This window comes from Meriones unguiculatus, chromosome 15, assembly GCF_030254825.1.
Source record: "Meriones unguiculatus strain TT.TT164.6M chromosome 15, Bangor_MerUng_6.1, whole genome shotgun sequence".
NCBI lineage: Eukaryota > Metazoa > Chordata > Mammalia > Rodentia > Muridae > Meriones > Meriones unguiculatus.
Genome location: NC_083362.1, coordinates 14,890,113 through 14,907,038, shown reverse-complemented (window position 1 = coordinate 14,907,038; position 16,926 = coordinate 14,890,113). Strand labels below are relative to the sequence as shown.

Sequence of the window (16,926 nt, the reverse complement as noted above, 5' to 3'; positions counted from 1 at the left end):
CAAGTCTGTCTTGCTTCAGAGAAGAACCAATGCCCAATGGCCTGAGATCCACTCTCACCCTCTACAGCAGCACACCACTAGTGTCTTTACAGCTCCTGAACTGAGGGCACACACCCTCCCAGCTGACCAGCTTCGGCGTAAGCATTCCAAAATATTTATGCCGTTGTCTTTCTGCGGCTGGTGACTGCTAAAATTCTCGGTGAGTCTCTGAACTCTGCATTTCCCAACTGAGAACACCTGACCTGTTGTCTGGATAAAAGAAAAGGCTCATAGGAGCGGCGGGAAAGAACGTGGTTTCCCTGCAAGCCCCAGACACTGAACACCCACACAGACCTACACAGAAAGAGAGAGAGAAGGAGGGAGATAGATAGACAGACACACACCACAGGCCAACTCTCATCAAGTTCCAGTGTTAGGGAACAGGCTTAAGCAGACTCCATTAATTCCTCTTCCTCTCTCCATCCCACTTTACTCCATTATTAACTTAACAGGATACACAACTGGTCTATCACTCAAGTCAGCAGACTTCTTCCCTTTCCTATTTCCTGGCTGGAGTTTCCCCACCACCCACTGCCGCACACAGTCGTGCATGAAGGCATACCATGACTAGGGAAAAGAAAGCAGGGACTGCTTTACTCCTTCACAGTCGTCCTGAGCGAGTGCAGAGAGTCTGCCTTGGGATTTACTAGCTTTTGAGCTGGGGACAGTGCTCTGACCCAAAACATAGCCAGTGTCCTAAGGAGAGGCTCAGGGTAAGACTCTGCCTGCACCTCCGCCAGGCAAATCTCTGCGTACGAGGGGAGCCACAAACTCTGGAAATAGCAGCGATGATATTTTACCACAATGTGGTAGAAGGACAATAGCTATTTGTTATTTTATGCACCCACACCTGCAGACTCCCTGAGAGTTTGAAGATAATGGCGCATAAACAAAGTCCTAGCGTAGAAGACTAGGAGCAGACAGGCAGCAGAAGCTCTGGCACAGAAGAAGTGGGAGAAAGTGGGAGAACGGCCCCGAGAGCATTGGGGACTGGGCGTGGCAGGGGAGGGAGGGGCGTGGCATACAGACCCAGAGCCAAGTGGTGAGTAGAACTTCAGGAACACCGCTCAAAGCTCCAAAGCTGCTACTGGGAGAATGTCCACTGAAACCCACAGCCACATCCGGTTTAGGCACCAGTGTGGAGCTACCGGGACTCTGCAAACCAACACATAACCAAAACGTTCGATAAAACACAACGAACAAAAATTTCTATTTAGCTGAACTTGGGGGAAAAGACAAGGCTTCTCCAGTGTCAGAAAAGAGTAACGGACTGACAACTAGAGCAGCCGGCACAAGGATGTGTGTTCAGGGCAAGCGTGGCAACGGCAGACTCTCCAGGCCCTCAGAGACAGGGGCATGTGTGCTGGGGGAGAGCTGAAAATCTCTCGGGAGGAGAATGGGGTCCCCCTCAGGAGCCTGAAAGGGAAAAATCTCTCCAAGTCCAGCTTGGATGGCCGGATTCACGAATGCCCTTCTAACAACGGGCCAGAAATGGAGCTCTATCTCTGACTAATAGCAGGCTGTTTGTTGCTCTCTAGTCTGATGGCAGCATGCTATTGCTGAGGCTACTTACTTATATTATCAAATGCAGAGAAGCCAAGTTGGTGCCCACCTAGGCGCTCCGCCACTGCTAACTAGAATTCATGGTACTGGAAGGTACTTTTCACACTATCAGAGGGAAAAAGGAACCCTCAGTATCACACAGCCATAGATCCCCCCTGAGACTACAACAGTAATGTGCCTGCAAGAAATACTGGTGTAGTAGTGGCACAAATGTTACAGGAGTAGCCAAGCACTGTGGGATTGGATATAAGAGATGATACTACTGAAGTGGCCAAGAACCTGAGGTGAGATTCGTCGTGAGCTTAAGAGGCCTAGAGAAAAACCTAATCCTATTATTCTGCTAAAGAAACACAGTAGTAAAATGACTATCCTAATGCCATACTGCTATACCCATAGAGCAAGCAGAGCATCATTCAGCCCTCAGAAGTCTTTCTGCAATAGTCAGGAATAAACACAGAAATCCACAAGTATAGACAATGTATAGACAGTGAGAGAGACTTCGGAGCCCTCAGTTCTAAATGGGATGCCTCCATCAAACCCCTCACCTCAGAGCTCAGGGATCTATTCAGAAGTAGAAGGATTGTAGGAGCCAGAGATGGTAGATGACTCCAAGGAAAGATAGTATTCCAGACATGACAAAACTTATGTACACATGAGCTCACAGAGACTGTGACAGCATGCACAGGTTCAAACCAGACAGTCTTAGCACTGAAAAAGGGGGCGTGGACACAGACTCCCACTGCACCTAATTCAACATCTTTCAACTAACAGCAAAAACATTTTCAGACCTCATTTACGAATCAGAATGCCTAACAGCTACAGTAACAAGTCAGTGTGAAGGAAACAGAAGGAGAAAGAAACAGAGGTAAGAACAGTGATGGGACCTTGAAGATGGTTCAGTAGGCTGAGTGATTGCTGTGCAAGCATGAGGACCCAAGTTCTGGTATTATCATCTACGTTTAAAAAAAGAAAAACAAAAGCCCAGAATGGAGGCACACTTTGGTTTGTTTTTTGAGATAGGGTTTCTCTGTGTAGCTTGGCTGTCCTGGACTCGCTTCATAGACCAGGCTGGCCTCGAACTCACAGAGATCCAACTGCCTCTCCCTCTCTGAATGCTGGGATTACAGGCGTGCACCGCCGCTCTTTTAAGAGATGGGTTGTTTTACTCAAGAAAGAAGCAGGCATAATAAATTTAAACCTCAACTCAAGCATGCATGTGAAATATCTGAGTCAGATAACAGCAGAAACAATGTGTTGTGTCCCGGCTGAGAGAGAAAACATGAGAATTAACAAGGGTTCCGTGAGCTGGCTCAGGGGGTAAAGGCCAATGCTGCCAAGCCAGAGGGCCAGAGTTTCATCCTCGAGACCCACGTATAGAAGACTAGAACAGCGCTTGCAAGTTGCGCTCTGACTTCCATGTGTGCACCATCGCACCATGGCACCCTGCCCGCCTGCAATTAAATAAACATTTAAAGAATTAACTTTAAAAATAAAAATTCAAAGAAAAGGCAACATTTAAAAAAAGAAAAAATCAAAATGCATGGAAAACAAAGATCATAAAATATGACTGAAATAAATTGACACATCTATTAATAGCCACAATGACATTGGTTCAATAGCACTTTTCAAAAATATAGCTATATTCTGGTTCATAGAAATAACCTAAAACATAATCATAGGAAATCAGAAACTGAAAAAAGCCAAAAACAACTATCCCAGGCAAATGCCAATAAAATATTTACTAGAGATGAGAAACGAGAAAAGTTGAAACTTTATACCAAGAGCCAGTAAATTAGAACAAAGACGTCATTGCCAAATGACGAGGATAATTTGTCATGAAAGTCCTCAATCAATTTTTATTTATTGATTGATTTATTGATTGATTTATTTGCTCTTGAAGACAAGTTTCTTCTCTGTGTAGCCCTGACTGTAGACCAGGCTGACCTTGACCTTAGAGACCTGCCTGCCTCTGCCTCCCAAGTGCTGGGAGGCAAGTGCCACCACTGCCTGGCAATCCATTTGCATTTTAAATATATGGCTTCAAAATACATAAAGCAAAGGTTTGACATGGCCTGATTTATAATTACAGTAAGACCCGATTATAAAGTGTTCAAAAAGCTCAAACAACACATAAATAGAATACACTTCTACAAACTGCAGCAATACACAAACGGGCTATAAATAAATCAATTACAAACAAACAGGACAGGATTGAAAATACAGTAGGCTGCATAGAAAGAGAAACGTGATTTCATCAAACCTTTACGTCTGTGCAGAGGGACTGTACAGAACATTCTCCCTGCCACAGGTTGCCTGAAATTTTAAAACTTCACTCTCACAGAATTACACGGAAATCTCCACCCAGGCATGAAAGATCCAACCTCCCATTTACTAAGCACAAACCCAGCACTGACATCACACCCAGGTTGGGAAAGCTGCCTGAGGAAGCCCTGTGGCTTTCCCTGTTCCCGTTCCACAAACCCACTGCTCAGCCACCGGTCCACTGGGAGGTCTCATTCTATTTTATGAAATGGAAACCATCCCAAATCTCAAAATCGCAAGTACCAACCTATGGGATCTGACTTTCTATTTGTCTTTTAACATTCTTTTCCACAGGACTCTTTCACAGGGATGACACATCCATGTCCTTTGTAATTGCCAACCAATTTGGCTAGTTATTATTTTTCTCTAGAATATAACCGTATTCAACAAGTTGGGGGAGGGGTTACTGTAGAATGAAAAGAAACATAAGGGTAACCATCACTGAAAAGTGGAAGCTAAGCTACATTTGTCCACTTTTGCTTTCTGTGACGCGGTGCAGGGTTGAGAAGAAACAACTCCCTGGGGACTTCGGGAGAGCAACTGCCTGAACAGCAGTTCAAAGGGTCTGGGCTCCTGGACGCTGGGCCCATGAGCAAGCAAGCCCAGAAAGCAACCAGCAGACCAGGCCAGGTAAGTCAGCCCTCTTTCAATGGAGAAAGAGTTTCCCAGGACACACCTGTTTTCATTTAAAGAGGACCACAGGGGAAAAACCTTTATCGCTCTTTTGACAACCCTTTCCCGATCTGGAGCCTGCATGGGGGGTGGGAGGTGGAGAAGGAGGACAGGGAGAGAAAGGGTGAAGGCCAGGTAGTACTAGTCCCCTGTCTCACCCTAAAAGCTCAAACAACTGAGAGCCCAGGCAAGTTTAAGGCTGAAGGGATACGGTCAGAACTCTGGCGTGTAAGGGAGAGAAAGACTGGAAACTGTGCATAGGTCAATGTGCACAGTCAACCCACATCCTTAGCCAAAATAGTGGTAAGGCATGATAGAAGAAAGAAAGCCATCTTGACACAGCATAAAACCAACCATTTCAAGTGTATAAACCAAGAGCATTTGCTAAGTTCACGTGTGGTTTACAATCACCACCTCTATCTGGTTCCCAAACACACCCAAGGCAATTCCAAACCCTTAGACAGCCGGCCCTGCTTTCCCATAACTACTGGAAATTCACCTAATTACAAAGATTTTGCAAAACCAATTATCAGTGAAAAGGCAAAACAGTGTCCAAAGCTGGTGGCAAATCACCGAAGATGGAGATGAGGGGTGGAGCCTGTGCCACCAAAAGCCCCGGAAACTGCAGGATGCTAGGAGGCAGAAGGACGCTTATAGTGTGGGAACGGTGTGGTGGTGTCTACCAGGGCCCTGAACTATGAAAAACAACATGGAGCTTTTCTCAAGGACTGCACAGCAGGGCTGCTCGGGTCCTCTGAGGCCAGGTGGCTCCACTCAGGACTCTGTTATTCAGAGGAGCAGGAAACGCCCTTGCATTTTCAGGTCACTGTGCATCCATTTACAAAATGTCAGAGGTAAACAACAAAGGACCAACTTACCAGAGGCAAACTCAACTGTGCATTTCTTAGCTTTTGTGAAAGTAATCCATCTACAGTAACAACAGTTGGCATTTCCCAGTGATCTCTCTTCAACCACCGTGGGACCCTACATGCCCTGGCTCCATCTCTCTCTCTGAGTCCAGCCGTCTCCGCCAGTGTCTAACTCTCTGGAGACTCCTGTATGTTATACAATCCCTTAACAGTTTGGTATAAAAATACCATCCCACCAGACTGACTGCAACTCTGAGGGAGACAATTTTATTCAAAGGGAGGGGCTGATCCCTCCGCTTCACCCCTCACTCTTCACACCTGAGCTAGCACCGGGCTCCAAGATGACCCGTTTCCCCCAGCCTTTCTTTTAATGTCAAAAGCAATAGTAATCATTTCTTCCTCCCAAGGGATCCCAAGTCTTAACACAAATCCATTTGAACATATGCAGGCTCTTCCCTTGCTTAAAATATGTAGCCTGTCTTCTGTATCCATGTGACCCACAAACTGGCAGATTCCACCAACCAGAGGTATAAAGCATTTCACTTACTTACATACATACATACACACACACACACACACACACAAACTGCTGTAAATCTTAGTACATAGACTAGATTTTTATAATTAATCCCTAAATAACATAACAACTATTTATATAGTGTGTATATTTTATTAGACATTATGAGTAGTGTAAAAGTGATTTAAAGTATGCAGATGTGCTCAAGTTCTATCAAAATACTATACCATTTTATTTAAGAGACTTGAGCATCTATGGACTACAATTTCGGTGGGGCTCCTGGAATGTCCTGGTATCACTATGTATGCATGCATGTGTACATGTGTTATGTGCATGTATGCAACTAAAATATGTATAGCTAAATATTAACACCAACACATCCACTGAGGTCAATTTTATAAAATATACTCCTGAATTATTTTCTATACACACTGATAGGGCTGGACCTGTAGAACAGAGCAGTTTTGGAGAACTTAGACCAAAGGAAAAGCAGACAGTAAAAGGTACCAGAGGCAGTGAATGAGGCAGAAGACTGATCACTAGACTCACGCCTGGGGATGAATCCAGGCAGCAGGTAAGGGGCGTGCTCTAAGATGAACGTGCTTTCACAGCTGGCCTCCTGGACAGTGAAGCCTTACAGCATCTGCATCCCTAGGCCCAGCAAGCTGTGATTGCCACGGCGCGGCACCATCATCTCTGTGTTGGCTCCTCACTCAGCATGTGTCAGGCATCCGTGCAGGCACACGGATCCCACAGTGAACTGGACAGACAAACCCCTGCCCCTGTTCAGTGGAGCTCACATTACAGAGGAACATAGGGAGAGATAAGAAACAGCACTTCCACAGCCAGCACGGCCATGAGCTAAGGTGGCAGCATCTCCGCTTTGAAGCGATCTGTGTTCTGCTACACAAACCTTGGGCACCCTGATGGACTGCGGTGCATATTCACGCCTGCAGCCCTGAACGAAGTGCGGCGCTCCACATGTGGCCGGGGTGACCGAACGAAACAAGAAATGTACCCAGAAGGCATGGGGTACTCCATGAGGCTATCTGGCAGGTCACATGCCAGCTTGAACCAGCCTTCCCTGGTGCCTTCTCACATCATCGGGATACAGGGTGTTTTCCAAGAAAACACTCAGCTTCAATGTTATAACAAAGTCGAAAAGGAAGTCAAGCCAGGACTCCACATTGGCATATGCAAATGAAATGGTTTTCGCTTTTTCTAGACTACTTTGCTAGAATAATCACTCTGTAACTTTGGAAAATATCTTTATATAGATATCTATGTTTGACTCATGCTGGCTGAATGATATATAGGGGTGTGTGTGTGTGTGTGTGTGTGTGTGTGTGTGTGTGACATATCTATTTTCAGAGGGCCTTTTTTGCTGTTGTTTTCAGACAAGGTCTAACTCTGTAGCCTTGGGTGGCTAGGGGCTGGCTACGTAGACCCAGCTGGCCTTGAACTCAGAGATCTTCCTGCCTCAGCCTCCCAAGTGCTGGGGCTATAAAAGGCATGAGCCATCACACCCAGGTGTTTATGTGATTTTTATCAACAAACAAAATACACCCCCAGTTCATTAGAAGGAAAGATTGGGGTGGGGGTGGGGAGAGCTACTCTTCAATTCTGTATTCTAGCAATAATACACTGCACTTGGGCATACTGAAGGGATTGATGGCCTACTCATTTGAATGCAAATGATAAGAAATGAATTTAGACTAGAGTTCCAAAGCCTTTTTCGTAAAAGGCCAGTGAGCGAACAGTTCAGGCTTTGCAAACCATCTACAGCCTTTGCTCCATGAGCCTCTTCTCCTCTGCGTGTTTATGTGACTTGTTTTTGTTTATTTGCCTTCCAAATAAACAAAAGGTGTGCGGTGTGAGGAGCCCCTAGTTGGTAGCGGCGCCCGCATCTCCGCGTTACCTCTCTCAGTCTCTCCAGCTCGTTCTGAAGTGCCTGTCTGGATATCTCCACCTCGATCATCTGCTGCCGGAGTGTGTCGTTGTCATCTTCAGCCTTGGCGCGCTTCTCCTCCACGGTCTCCAGTTCGTGGTGCAATCTCACAGACACGTCTTTGGCGACCTGCGGTGGGCACACGGGGATCGTATCAGGGTATGACATCTGGGGAACACTAAGGGAATGTCAGTCAGCCTCAGAGTCCAAGAATCCAACGTCTGAAGTGCTGCAGAACCTGAGCCACTTTCAGGCCCGAGCACTTTGAATAAAGAATACAGTCTTAGCTAGGGTCTCTGTTGCTGTGGTAAAGCATCATGACCAAAAGCAACCTGGGGAGGAAAGGAAAAGGAGGGGTGCTGCTCGTGGACTTGCTCCCCATGGGTTGCCAGCCTGCTTTCTTATACCACCCAGGACCACGCGCTCCCAGATGGCACTGCCCACAACGGGCTGGGCTCGCCCACATCAATCATCAGTCAAATGTCCTACTGACTTGCCTACAGGCCCATCTTAGGGAAGCATTTTCTCAACTGAGAGTCCCTCTTCTCAGAGGTGTCTCTTTTGTATAAAGCTGAGAAGAAGAAAAAACAGAAAAAGAAATTCGCAGCACGGATACTCAATGAATAATTTAAACCTGAAACTACATTAGGAAGGAGAACATGGCTTTCATGATGACAAAGCATGGATAGGGCTGTTTCCTCATGCAGCATCATCAGAATGCTAATTCTCCTTGCTCTCACATGCTTCCCATCAAACAAATCAATATTAAACCTAGAATCAATAAAAAAAATAAATAAAAATTTTGTATGGAGTAAACAGTCCATAATCAAGTTATTAAAGATGTCTTCTGTGGCTCCAGTATGGTTAAAATACTGCAATGTTTAAGGCAATTAAACGCTTTTACTTTCTCTTTTAAACTTTATTTCTTTTATTTGTATGTGTATGAGTGTTTTGCCTGCGTGTTTTACATGTAGTGCTCATGGAGGCCAGGAGATAGTGCCAGATGCCCTAGAACTGAAGCTGTGGATGGTTGTGAACCACCATGTGGGTACTGGCATGGAACCCAGGTCTTCTGCAAGAGCAGCCGGTGCTCTTAACTGCTGAGCCTCCCTCCACCCCAAAGCTCCTTTACTGTCTAAGAGTGAATGGGAAAAGACTGTAAGAGAACTACAGATCACCCTCCTTACGCTGAATGAATTTTGTCAGTGGCTGACAACTGGGAGAACTGCAAAGCTTATCCCTGCTGCACGGAAAGCCAGATGAGATCTCGCACTCTCACAGCCTGGGGGACATTCTGTGTAACCCACATCTAGATAAATGACTGGACAATGAGGTCATGGCAGCTCTGCACTCCACAGCGTGAGCAAAGGGCAGAGAGGATCTCCTCTCAGTCCCTTCCACCGGTGATTCTCATTCTTTCTTGCGCTCTTTGAGATCTATTAATTTTTATTTTATGTGTAGAGGTATGTTGCCTACATGTATATGTGTACACCATGTTCATTTCTGGTGCCCACTGAGACCAGAAGAGGGCATCGTATATTATGGACATGGAGTTACAGGTGGATTCTAAGCCACCATGTGAATGCTGGGAATCGAATCCAGGTCCTCTGCAAGAGTGGTAAGTAAACGTATTGGGTGGGTGTCTGGAGTTACCGTCTCAGACTCCTAGGCATGGGATGCTGGGTGACCTCACTCACCTTCAAGTCCTGCTCCAGGCTTCTGATGAGTTCCCCATCCACCTGTCCTGTTTCCGCCACCTTCAGGCTTTTCTGCTCAGCCTTCCTGAGTCGGTACTGCAGGATTCTGCAGTTCTTGTTAGCTCGGTCCAGCTCTCTCCGCAGCTCCTGCAGCTGGTAGCCATCCTCTTCTAGATAGCTGTCTCTCATCTCTTCCATCTCTGCACGGAGTTCATCCAGCTCGTCCTAGGAATCCAGACACCTCAGGTGAGCCAGACCCCTACCCAACTCCAGCCAGGACACTAAATGTCAAAGGTCTAGGTGTGCCCGTCAGCCCGTGGTCACACAGGATTAAACAGCAAGGGACTGCTGGAAATTGTCACATGACATGACAATGTCACCAAGTGTTTAAATCTCCTGAGCTGAAGCAGTTACCATGGCTCCTCACAGCTTCTATTTCCTTACATATCGAGAAAGGAAACAATTAAGCCTTCAAACTCAAGCCAAAGGCACAATTTCAGTACTAAGATGAACCCGACAGACCTTTCTCTTCACTGGACATAAACTTTAGTAGGGTAATAACTGTTGATTGTCCTGGAATTACAGCCTGCCTGCAAGCATCTCTAAAATTCGAATCCATGATACAAATGTTAGCGCTAAACTGTTTCTAATTAGAAACATTTCCCATTATTTCAAATACAGAGTTTGTCACCCTGTCTCCTATCCCGCATTTCCCATACCTCCCTTCTTTACAATAAAGATGAGCTTTCTCTCAATGAGAAAGCATTATGTAAAATTATAGAGCCCACTGTTCCACACTCAGCTCTAGCCGTAGGCCCCAACACTGATCAGCCTGAATACCAAAATGAAATCATACTAAGTTTTCCATGCCACCAAACAAAACTGTGTTGTTATGTGGCCTTCTGAAAAATCAGGGAGAGCTGATAGCCAAAGGTCTCAACAGGCCAGTTTCAATGCTGTTGAAACAAACTCCCAGGCCCCACCTCAGCTTTAATCTTTCCTGGGAGGAGAGTAACCTGAGGTAACCTGATATCTAATCTGCTGTTTTTCTATGGTTCTCTCTCCTTGGTCCTGTCTCTCAGGGACAGCAACTTCGAAACACCCAAGTAGTCGGTTCTTTGTTCTTTGTTACTGCTTTCTTCAGGCTTTCGCTGCCTATAAAATCAGCCTCAGTCCAAGGAACTAAGGAATGAGGAGTGCTTGATTCTAGAATTGCTGCTAAAGCCCTGTCCTTAACTGAGGCCTCGCCCTGGCTCCCAGCTTCCCTCCCACCCTAGAGCCCAACTCTAGGAAGCATCATTATCATCTCAGTGGGTGATTCTCCTCCCAGGATCCCAAATCCCAATTCCAATTCAGGTTTCGGCCTTAATCCCAAGTAATAAACAAATCCTTCAAGGGCTCTCGGCTTCCCGGCAGGCCTCCAAATCCTTCCTTAGTCTATCTCCACCTGCAGTTACCCTTCAGAATGCAAATTAGACGCCTCCACCCACTACCAAGACCCTTACGACCTTCTTTCTCAAAGTCCTTCCCAACAGCCCTTCCCACCCGTCCTCGGGCTCCTCCCAGCCTGTAGGCCCACCTGTTTTACTTCTTCCCTCCCACAGAGTGTAAAGTACAGGTGAGGACTCCCTGACCAGCCCCGGGTTGTGTGTCTGTCTCTGTCTCTCTCTGACACACACACACACACACACACACTTCCCCTATCTTCTATCACCATTTAGTGTTATTTGTATATTTTCTGGTATGTTTTTCAACCTACCCTTAAACTTTAAAAACCCGAAACCTTGTCAGCTGGCCCTTCTTTGTACCCAGAGTAGCAAAAGGTACACAGGGGCCTCTTAAAAATATTTGTGGAATGAATATAGAGGAACATCATCAACACATAGAAAAGACCAAATCAGCAAGACAATGGAACTCAAACTTAATTGCAACATTGTTTTGCCCCAATCTTGCAGTCTAGTTAAGAAACCACCCCACAAACCAGTAAACGCAGCTGCAGAATATAGAATATACATATCCTAATGAAGTATCACGAATTATCTCGAGAAAGAGCTATTTAGAAAGAACATTGAGGAGAGCACTCTAGAAATTTTCCTAGTCTGCTCAATAACTGGCGATTCAAATGCCTACAGAACAAGAAGCACTCAGTTACTCCTATTTATTTTGTTCAACTAATATTGGGGCTCAAGAAAAGTAAGACATGCTCACTCACCCACCCTTGGACACCCTAAATAGCCCTCTTTGCCCCGCTATTCAGTTTGTCCCAGCGTTCTTGGGGCTCTTACCACCCTCCGTAATCCTGATTTGTTCTTAAAGCTGGGGATTTAATTACAATAAAGAAAAAAAATTCCCAACATCGGAACCCCAGCTTGACAAGACCCTGAAGGGAAAGAAATACCCTGAAAATGATACTATCGTGGATAAAGGTTAAGTAAAGAAAACATGTGAGGACTCGGGGATCCCCTTGGAGGAAGACTGCCCTCCAACTCTGCTACATACGATAGTCTGAGAAAAGAGACGTGGGAGCCCATCCCCCTAATCCCAGCTTGCAGCCTCCTCCTAACCGTCCAAGATCCTGATCCACAGGATCCCTGTGCTCCGCTGGCCAGCCAAGCTAACCAAATTGGTGAGTTCCGAGTTCAATAAAAGACTATGTGACAAAGAATAATAAAGTAAAAATGGATTGTCAGCCTCTGGCATCTACAGGCACATGCACAAATATATCCCTGCCTGAACACAAACAAGCACTAGACACAAGTACCCACATACGGAGAGCAACCTTCACCCACTTTCTAATGGTCAAATAAAAACCTCACAAATCTTGATGCACTAGCCTCCTCCCAAATTGCTTAGGCACCTGTGATGTCATCATTAGTCGCCACTGCCGGGGGGCAGGATAAAGTGACCTGCCTCCCCCACTTCTCTCTCCCTTCCACCTTCCCTTCCTCCTCCCCTTGCTGTTTCAGTCTCTCTTCCCTTTCTCGGTCTCTGCCCTAATGGCTTACTCAGGCCCGTTAAACTCTCTTATGCTTCTCTTCTCCTAAATAAACTTTCATATAAGATCAGCTGTGTATATAGTATCATTTTTATATAAATAACAACACTCACACATGCCTATAATCCCAGCACTCAGGGAGGCAGAGGCAGGCAGATCACTGTGAGTTTGAGGCCAGCCTGGTTTACAAAGCAAGGCCGGGACAGCCAAGGCTACACAGAGAAACAAAAGCAGAAAGAAAAAGAAAATATCTATTCTGCTGAGTGTGAGGGTGCATGCCCTTAATCCTAGTACTCAGGAGGCTGAGGTAGGTAGATCTCTGTGAGTTCCAGTCTACATAGTGAGTTCCATACTCAAAAACAAAGAAACAAACAAAAACAAAAAAAACACAAGCCATTAATGGCTGGAACCACCCGTTCTGGTCTTTAAAACAGCTGTATCCATAAGAAGATGGAAGATACAGTTCTCGGACACAAATACATTCCCTAGTTTTCACATATTACGTCAGGAGAAGCGCACCTACCCTACTGCTGGCTCTGCTGGAGAGATGAGTAAATAACCATTTCCAGCTAAAAACTGTTTTAGATGCGCCTTCACCTCTGTGAGCAAAAATTCCTGAAAAGAAGTGGTGTCTGGCTGTGAACAAAAAACTGCTTGAAGGAGTCTGTCTGCAGAGACTGATAGACAGATTGGATTTCGGACCTGCAGAGAGATTAGAATTTTTGTAGTTTCAGAAGCTAATTACTTTAACTTGGGCTAGCGCTAGCCTTCTGGAACAGCCATTCCTTGCCCCAATCTGTATCTAAACTAACACCCCATAATAATAAATTAAAACTTCCTAAAAGCTATTAACTTAGCAGAACACTGGCTTCCACCACTCCAAGAGCTCAGCATCTCGGGCCTATAGAAAACTTCCCCCATTTCACTGTACCTGCCTCTCTGGCGTACCCACCAATGTATTTAAAGTTGCCTTGACATATGACTTAAGTGTTCAGTAAAACTATAAAAGCCCTGTAAAGCTGCTTTCACCTTGGAACATGGAATTTGGGATAACCTCCATCTGTGCTCCTAGACCACAATCACTCAAAATGGCTCCGGAATAAACTACTTCTTATTCCCTTTAGCATGAAAGTGGTGGTTTCGATGTGGACACCTCCCAATCACTGAACAGGCCACGAGTAAAGAGACAATTTTATTTTGGGCACAAATAATCAGCAACATTATTGGTAGAACCGAAAAGAAAACTAGAAAAAGACCAGAATTATCTTCACTCCAATCACTGTTTCTATAACCCCATATTTTACACAAATTTCTGAAATGGAAGGTATCCTATATTATGCATGTTACTCTGCTTGCCAGCCCTAAAATAAACCTCCATTTTTAGATACATAGAAACCAGAGTGAGGCCAGGGCCTGTAACCTACCCAGGGTCTCAGAGCTAAGGAAGCCAGACTGCAAACATGGCTGTCTGCTACCAGACACCAAAGCTTCTAGTAAATGCAACAAATTAGCTGTTACAAGCAGGGCAGGCGGAACAGTAACAAACCTACAACTGTGCTTTTAAAAGCCCAAGATCCATGTAAAACTAAAAAAAAGTTGCCCCACGGTTAGAGCCTGAGAGTGGATGGCAAACATCCTCATCCAGGCGAGCGACGACTACTCAGGAAAACACTGCAGCAGCCGGTGAAGATGTTTCAAACACTGGAAGCCTGAGCGTTCAAACGTCTTCCTGCCCTAGCAGGTCTGCTCCAAAGGTAAACTGAGGATGGTGTTTCAACTCTCTTCATGGCCTTGAAAAAATGTGATCTCCAGGTCTAATGAAAGTCAGTTAACCACAAAGGCAAATTATTAACCATGGATGATGGCAGCAGGGCCTTGAAACACAAAAAGTACTATTATTTGGACTAGCGTCATGGTGGATTGTGATTTTCAAACCAACCTTACATTACATTACTGAGGACATGCTAAACTTCAGGAGACAGTTTGTTCCAGAACCTTAAAGGTGTCTGCCATTTCAAAAATATATATATTTAAGAAGAGCAAACAAAGCAGAACATGCAGTGTTGTTGGCAAATATAATTTTGATATAGTAAGTAACGTAGAAAATTCTGATGTCTTCCACATGCACAAATTACTTTCTTTTTAAGATTTACTCAGCTGGACAGTGGTGGTGCAAGCCTTTAATCCCAGCACTCAGAGAGGCAGCAGCAGGTGGGACACTAAGTTCGAGGCCAGCCTGGTCTACAGAGCAAGTTCCAAGACAGCCAGAGCTACAGAGAACCCCTGTCTAGAAAACCAAGCCAAAACAAAGATTTACTATTATTCTTTATTTATGTGCATGTGCCTGCATGAGTTCATGTGACCCACATGTGTGCAGTTACCTTCCAGACAGAGGCATAGAATCCTTAAAAAGCTATGGTGAGCTGCCTGATTTGGGTACTGGAAATAGAACCTAAGTCCTTTCGTACACAGGAATGATAACAGACATCAAATTTAACAGACCTCAAATATGAAAAATTATGAGTGCCATGAATGCAGGTGACTAAAACAATTTATCCATAAGTTGTACCAAATCCAGGATTTCTTGATAAAATTAACCAAAACTCTAGGTCGTACTAACAATTATATTCAAATCTCCATCTCTCTAAACCAAAGATGAACAGCATATGTGTGTGAAAATGCCATAATGAAATCCACCCATCACTTTGTATGTGAACTTAAAAAACTCAGACCAGTAAGTATTTCTACGTTAGTAACTCCTTGTAAACAGACCCTGTGGAAACACAAACAGTCCTCTGGTTACTGTTGCAATAGTCTCCTCTTCGGGGAGTTTAAAGCAGAAACTGCTGTCTTTTGTCATATAGGAATAATCCATTTCCTTTGGGACAATGGAAATGTTTTGTGCAGAGGACCAGCTGTAACCGAGCAGGCTCAGGGACTGCCACTATTGTTTACCAAGTGACAGTCCAGCCGGCAGCTGGGTGGCTACTGTCCTGGACCACAAAGTCTTGCCACCTAAGATTAGCATACTGATGCTTTCACGGCTGAATAAAGAATGCCTATGGGAAGCAGAATGTGGGGAAAGAATAAAGAATGCTAACCATGTTAACAGCCCCCCACAAAAAAAAAAAAAAGGGAATGGGAGGGGAGTGGAGGGGAAGGAAGGAGGAGTTGACCCTCCAAGGGCTAAGATGATGATGGGTCTTGCCCACGGGAACCACCCCACCCTGAGGCCATGCTGAGCACCTGGCTTCCAGCCAGCCAAATGGAACAAACCATGTCAGACTGAAACTAAAAAGCTCCCCTAAACCTCAGGGGCTGGGGGTGGTCCCCAGTGCAGAGTCACACATGACAGGGCTTCAATCCCCAAAAACCTAAAACCTCAATGGTCTCTCTTAAGAAATCAATCCTCCCAAGAAGACAGTCATCTGCCCTCATTTTAAGTAAAAAACGATTCTAAGAAAATAACAGTGAGAAAGAAAGCAGAGCAGAAAGAAACAGCCCTTCCTAGCCTAACTTGGCCACCATGCAGGACATCAGGACGGAGTATCCGCTGTCCAGGGCCATGCCATGAGCGCAACACGGTGAACAGTAAGACGGCTGAGAGCATCTTCAAAACTCGGAGATAACCTCCTGAGAAGCCCGTGGAATCGGAGGGCGCAATTAATGTTGGCAGTGAGCAGCCCCGCTGGTCTGATTGTCCCAGAGCACTCAAGCAGAACTCCAGGCAGGGAGGAACCAAGATAGTGTTTTGTTTTGTTGTAGAAGTGAGTTCTCACCATCAAGGAACTTGCCTGGATTTGTCCGAGAAAAACCCAAAGGCCTTGGATAACTATGCTTGTCTTAATTTCTGAATATTATCTGTGAGTTCATCAAATGTCAAAGGACACCCCAAGTGCATTTCTGCTTGTATTTTCATGCAGAAGCCAGCCTCCAGGACTAAGGCATTCTTCTTTTTTTTTTTTTTTTTTCATGTAATTACCCAGTGCTTTTTGATGAAAGAACAGCGATAGGGTCAAGGATGATTCTGCACGCTCCATGCGGCAGAAGACAGAAAGCACACTAGTCCAAGAGATGCCCCCTGAATTGCTTTACCAATGGGACATCTTCCCAGAATAATGTCAACCTTATTTTCCTATTCCAGATGCTCGGGTCAGCTGTGAAAGTTCTGCACTGCAATGGTAACAGTGCTCTCTCTGGAATAATGTGTAGATTTTACTCTGCACCAAATGCCTTACTGGAGAACACTAGTCCAGATAGATGCTGTATGTCAGTCATCTCAGGAGTTCTGTGCAACAAGCACA

At 45.2% G+C, this 16,926-nt stretch overlaps 1 protein-coding gene across 11 annotated transcripts in view; it reads right to left on the bottom strand.

Annotated features, from left to right (window-relative positions):
• The window catches only part of Mtcl1 (microtubule crosslinking factor 1), a 111,703-nt gene that overhangs the window by 90,861 nt on the left and 3,916 nt on the right, over positions 1-16,926 (bottom strand). For all 11 annotated transcript variants that reach the window (XM_021643173.2, XM_060368235.1, XM_060368227.1 and 8 more), the window contains exons 2-3: positions 9,628-9,852; positions 7,901-8,059 (exon numbers count right to left, since the gene is read on the bottom strand). In XM_021643173.2, the coding sequence (XP_021498848.1) occupies positions 7,901-8,059; positions 9,628-9,852 (384 nt within the window). The remainder of the gene's footprint in view (positions 1-7,900; positions 8,060-9,627; positions 9,853-16,926) is intronic.